The sequence below is a fragment of the Lathyrus oleraceus genome, chromosome 1 (genome assembly GCF_024323335.1).
Source record: "Lathyrus oleraceus cultivar Zhongwan6 chromosome 1, CAAS_Psat_ZW6_1.0, whole genome shotgun sequence".
NCBI classification, from domain to species: Eukaryota; Viridiplantae; Streptophyta; class Magnoliopsida; order Fabales; family Fabaceae; genus Lathyrus; species Lathyrus oleraceus.
In genome coordinates, this window is record NC_066579.1 from 40,899,953 (window position 1) to 40,905,908 (window position 5,956).

Below are 5,956 nucleotides of genomic sequence, written 5' to 3' on the forward strand. Positions count from 1 at the left end.
GCCGGTTGGGCATGTCTGTTTTACCTGCACTTTAGCGCGGGGTGCCCAAGGGTTTAGGCTCACACCCTCTAATGTGTCTGTCCCGCCTATCCCATTTTCTTGCAAGCTTTTGCAGGCACGAACGTTAATATAAATTTTATATTTTAAAACTTAAAACGTGCAGTGTCCACAAGTCTGACCCGACCCGCCCTTATGTTGATATGATCTACCCATAACATTTTTGATATATTTTAGTTGTAGCAATATATCAAATATTAGAAACTAAAAAGCAAACTATTGTTTAACTAGTATTTGGTCTTCTGTTTTTGAAAACAAGAAAACTTAAAACAGTATTAGAAAACAATTTTAAAAAAAAATATAAACCAAAGAAACTTTTAAATTAAAAGAAAGAAAACAGTTTATAGAAAACCAATAAAACAGTTTAAAATTCTATGGTCGTAATCGTTTTATAGCAATTTTATTCTTTGTAATCCTTTGGTATTAGAAACCCTCTCTTCAATGAAAGGAGAAGGCAGACACAAAACACAAGTCCTCAGACTGAACACCGCCACCCCCTGCTGCTTGCTTAAAACAAACCATTTCATTCAAACACTTATCCTCAACATCATCAATCAACCACCATTATTATTTTAATACACCACCTTTATTTTTAATTTATTATTATTTTCCTTATAAGGTCGCATTTTCTTCAACGTTACTTCTAGGTTACTGCATCAACCTCTCACATCTCCAATATTAATTTATTCTCAGTTTCGCATTCTATCAAACACCCTCCGTGCACTCAACTCTCTCTGCTTTCTCCCCCAATCCATGGCGTCACCAACACCAACAGCTCTTTACCAAATCCATTCCCTTTTTCTCTATAAAACCAATCACCCTCAACTCTCTCTTTCACAAACTCAATCATTTCGTTCCAATTTTTTCTTTCAAAGGAAGTTATCATTCGAGCTGCCCAGGATGCCAAGGAAAGAAACCGTTATTGTCTCGGCGACCACGTCGGAAAAGAAGCGTCATCCCGGTGAGGCCAAGGGGTTCGTGGAGGAGATGAGGTTTGTGGCTATGAGGTTACATACCAAAGACCAGGCTAAGGAAGGTGAGAAAGAAGTTAAAAAGCCGGAAGAGAGAGCCGTGACGAAGTGGGAACCTACTGTTGATGGTTACTTGAGGTTCCTTGTTGATAGCAAGATTGTTTATGATACTCTCGAGAAGATTGTTCAAGATGCTGCTTATCCTTACTGTAACTTTATTTCTCTTTTTTATTATACTAGTTTAAATATTATGTGTTATCACTTAACAACTCACAAATATTTTAAGAGACTATTTAACTACGATTGAACCTTTGATATTTGGTGACCTTAGTGTATCTAGAAGGATTGGTGATTAAAATCAGATTATTTAGATTTAGATTAGAAAAATTGTTTCTTAAAAGAGAGATAGAGAGTGTTAAGAGTCTCGTGTCGGATAATATATGATCTGAACATGTTTTTATAAGGGGGGGGGCAATTCTTACTCTACAAGTTGGTTTTATAGAGATGAGTTAGGCTCAAACCACGTACAGAGAGAAAGTTATCAAAAAGGTAGAGAATTGATAGGTAGAGAATCTCTTCCTAATAATTGTTGTGAAGACATCAAAAACCATGATGTTGCTCACAACATTGTTTATCACTTTAGAGGGGGCTTGTCCTCTGTATGACTTGTGCTTTTATTAAACTTGTAAAGGATTCCTAAATCTTGTTTATCTTATGGTCTTCGAGAATGTTTCTTCTTTGTTTGGGTTTGGATTAATAGAAAACAATTACAAAACTGTCTTCGAGAATGTTTCTTCTTTGTTTGGGTTTGGATTAATAGAAAACAATTACAAAACTGTTAGATCTTGTTATTAGTTCAGATTGATATATTTTCCAGAGTGTTTTTATTTTTTGTTGTCACGTGTACTTGTTACTAGTTCAACATATCTGCGAGAGCTTTTGAGTTGGCATTACTAAGTTACCCAGCTAATTTGGTGTGCAGATGCTGAATTCAAAAATACCGGATTGGAAAGGTCTGCAAGTTTGGACAAGGATTTGGAGTGGTTCAAGGAGCAAGGTTATACCATTCCGGAACCTTCATCTCCTGGTCTTACCTATGCGGTATATCTTACAGATTTGTCTCAGAACGACCCCCAGGCCTTCATTTGCCACTTTTACAACATCTATTTTGCACATTCAGCTGGTGGTCGAATGATTGGGAAGAAGGTAACCATTTGCATGTATGCTAAAAAAGCTTATATCATGTTTGAGTATCACATTGATTATATCTACTACATTTTTAGCTGAGTATCTATGGCCCAACTATAATTCTTATTCGTATACATATATAACCTCCAAGAAAAGAGCACTTCGACAACGCCATTTCATGATTAACAGTATGACACTTTAACTAGGAATGTTTTGATTTTTCATGATAGATATCTCCTTGGATATGTTAGATCATACTGGAGTTTTTGGTGAACCGGGAATGTCTTGACATTCGTGTACATGGTATTTGTGTCACACATGTACTATATGCTTCATATCTCTCAGTATCAAATACTATGTTTGGTGGTGGTACAGTTAACATGCTAATTGTATTCAAACAATATTCTGAATTCATGTTTACATGATTGGATTAGTATATTTTGCACTTAAAAGAACTTTTCAGCCCAATGCAGTTTCTGAAGCATTTTGGTTATAACCTGTTAAGAAATTTCAACAAGCAAAACAACTCAATTCTGAAACGCAATTGAGTAAAATATTTTCTAATATTAGTCTCCATTTAACATAAAAACATTAAACAGGGAATTAATTGCAAGCTTTAAGCATAAGTATGGTCTTTTGCTACTTTTGGGTAGATATGTAAAGTTTCCTGGGGTACATCATTCTAACAACACTATAGATCTTCTTTATATTAGTATGAAGTAAGATTCAGTATATATACATTAATGCTTTCAGTCATTTTCACCTGATGCAACAAAAACTAATAATTATTGTTGCCTATGCATTTGATATCCTTCCAGATTGCTAGTCAGTTACTTAACAACCAGGCTTTGGAGTTCTATAAATGGGATGGTGACCTTTCGCAGATGTTGCAGAACGTGAGAGACAAACTGAATAAAGTTGCCGAAGTATGTTTCTTGAAATCTCTTAATCATTTGCATATACATAAGTTTATTTCTAATGCTTCATGTCTAGACTGCAAAGTATAACTTTGGTGATTCTTTGTTGTTTCTTCAGGAATGGTCTCGAGAAGAGAAGAATCATTGTCTGGAAGAAACAGAGAAGTCATTCAAGTTATCTGGAGAGATTCTGCGTCTAATACTATCCTGATACTCTGGCCCCAACTCTATGTAATTATGTGTGTTGAAAGTGCATGGTGGAAGCCAATGCTAATAACATTGTTGCTTTACATAAATATTAGGTGTTTGATCTCTGAATGGATTTTAGAGAATGTGGTTCTGATCTTTGAAGTAAAATCTATTTTAGAGATATAATTCTGATGTTGTGTCTATGCTCCAAAATCAGGATAATAGTTCTTCAGATTTCATCATTTCTTTGCTTGTGTGCTAGCTTTTAAAATTTGATTTCCTTAATGATACATTTACCTCTCAAAGTTCTGTCCTTAGTGGTATTCAATCTATAAAAGAAAACGTGGAGGCAATTTGTTTACATATACTCCCTCTCTCCTTGCAAAAATAATTGGTCCTAAATTTTTTCAATATACCATTTATTACTATTTTTTTTCAAATTTTTTTAATTTCTCTTTTATAGACAATAAATTAAGGATACTATTGTAAAATCAAATATAATTTTTCTTTTTCATATAACATTAATTACATTTTTAATTTGTGTGAAAGATCTAAAATATTTTATAATTTGGGACTAAAAGAAGATTAAAAGAAGACCTAATTAACCTCTTAGTATAAAGGTTTGGACCTTAGTTACATAGAACACGAGAAAATTTATTTTTTAAATTAATTGAATAATTAATGCATGGGTAATGTTAACTTGTGTCCTAAGGGCATAAGTTAAAAGATAAATATAGAAACAAATTCTTGGAAATTGTATATTAAATTTATTATAAACTTACCATTAATAATTTTATTTATTTTTTAAAAACAAATTTTTTATTTGTGGATTTCTTAACGTGGGTCCTTGGGACACAAGTTAGCTTTATCCGTAATGTATTTAGTCCAACAAATTTTTTCTTATATTAACACACTCATACTTTAATTTTTTTTTTTAATGTTCTAACTCATCTCATACCATCAGTACGGTAACCGTAGTACTAGGTATCATAGACCGTTATCAAAAGACAAAATCAATTCTAAACCTTCAATTTATATATAATTCTTAAGCCACACATTTTTGTACTATTTTACAATTTGATCACCTTTAAAAGAGAGAATTACTTTTCCTACCTTTTTCATTCAATCTAAAGGTTGCTTTCACACTATGTGAAAAAATAATTCAAAATTACCTTAAAATTTAGAAATCATTTTCAAAAATATACTTTTAAAATAAATCCAAAAATATCATACCGGAAACTCTCTCTTCCTCGTATCTCCCATTGTGCTTAACTTTTTCTTAAAAACAAAACATGTTCCCATACGTACTATAATCAACCAAGACAAAGTTCCATGCCCCATCAACTAACACCAATTGCTTCGTTTGACAGTACGAAATATCAGATATGTCGGATCTGTGCCACTATGAAAAAAATGTGATTAGCACATGCATGCACACACATGTGGATTTCGATTTAACCCAACTATCAAATAATACCTCTAGATTTGTACTACCATTGAAGAGGTTGAAAATGACTTATCCTCAGGCAAACCAATCTGTTAATAACTTGTCTAAAATGAATATGATTTATTTTTCTTTCGGATCTAAAAAGTTATCTCTTTTTAGCTGAGACAAGTGCATCTATATGACTTTTCTGAAATCAAGTTAGCTCATCTTACTCTTAACGGTTTAAAAACAAGTTTCACATCACAGTCTTCTTTAATAAAACTCGTCCTCTTGATTTTAACTCTTTTAAGCTTATATCTTCACCACAATATTGAATCTCTTGATATGTCTACGCAAAAACAAATAAAGAAAATTAAATTGTAATAGATCTCGTTCATGTATACATAACATAACAATAATTACATCAACAGATTGGGGTATATGAGCATCTTGTGTACTATTAACTGTTGGTTCATCATTTTTATTCGAGAGGAGTGTGTAAAATACATATATTGTAATTAATATTTAAATAAAAAATGAAATAAATAAAAATTTAAAAGACAAAATAAAACATAAAAATCAAATATAAAATTCAGGATTAAATATACTCTGATAATTTGGACGTTGAATTTTCAATTGCTAATTAGACATGGTTAATTATTTATTTATTTATTTATTTATTTTAAATCCACATGCTTTTTTTTTGTTTTTTTATTCTATAATAGATTTTTATTTTTTTTAATAATAAAAATTGAAAAAACAGAAAAAATAGTCTCAATGGGTTTCAATTCTAGAACTATAGTTTCCTCAGCAACGCCTACCACAAGACAACTGTTTCGGCTTGTAAAACTTTCTCTCAAAACATGTATTCAACATAGAATTGGTTCACTGTATTTATTATTTCATATTTAACTATTTAATAAACTATTATTAATATACTTATTATTTAATAAATTATTAATAATTATTTAATATTTACTATACTATTAAATAATTGTTACTTATTTATTAAATGATTATTCAATAATATTAGTTTAATGTAATATTATTATAACTTATTAATTTAATTTATCAAATGTAATATTATTAAATAAATATTTAATAATATTAACTTAATGTAATATTATTATAACTTATTAATTTAATTTATCAAATGTAATATTATTGAATAATTATTTAATAATATTAATTTAATATATATTATTATA

General features: G+C 30.6%; 1 protein-coding gene across 1 annotated transcript; it reads left to right on the forward strand.

Annotated features, from left to right (window-relative positions):
* The first annotated feature begins 458 nt into the window (after positions 1 to 458).
* On the forward strand, positions 459 to 3,564 carry LOC127092992 (heme oxygenase 1, chloroplastic). The gene is made up of 4 exons (XM_051031913.1): positions 459 to 1,237; positions 2,011 to 2,234; positions 3,035 to 3,142; positions 3,252 to 3,564. Exons 1-4 carry the CDS (start codon positions 811 to 813, stop codon positions 3,342 to 3,344), a joined length of 852 nt encoding a protein of 283 aa, XP_050887870.1. The 5' UTR covers positions 459 to 810; the 3' UTR covers positions 3,345 to 3,564.
* The last annotated feature ends 2,392 nt before the right edge of the window (positions 3,565 to 5,956 follow it).

Excerpts from the sequence above, each read along its gene's own strand:
- LOC127092992 (XM_051031913.1), top strand. The coding sequence starts at position 811 with ATGGCGTCACCAACACCAACAGCTCTTTACCAAATCCATTCCCTTTTT. Across the intron at positions 2,235-3,034 it reads GTCGAATGATTGGGAAGAAG|ATTGCTAGTCAGTTACTTAA; the intron begins GTAACCATTTGC and ends ATATCCTTCCAG. Across the intron at positions 3,143-3,251 it reads AACTGAATAAAGTTGCCGAA|GAATGGTCTCGAGAAGAGAA; the intron begins GTATGTTTCTTG and ends TTGTTTCTTCAG.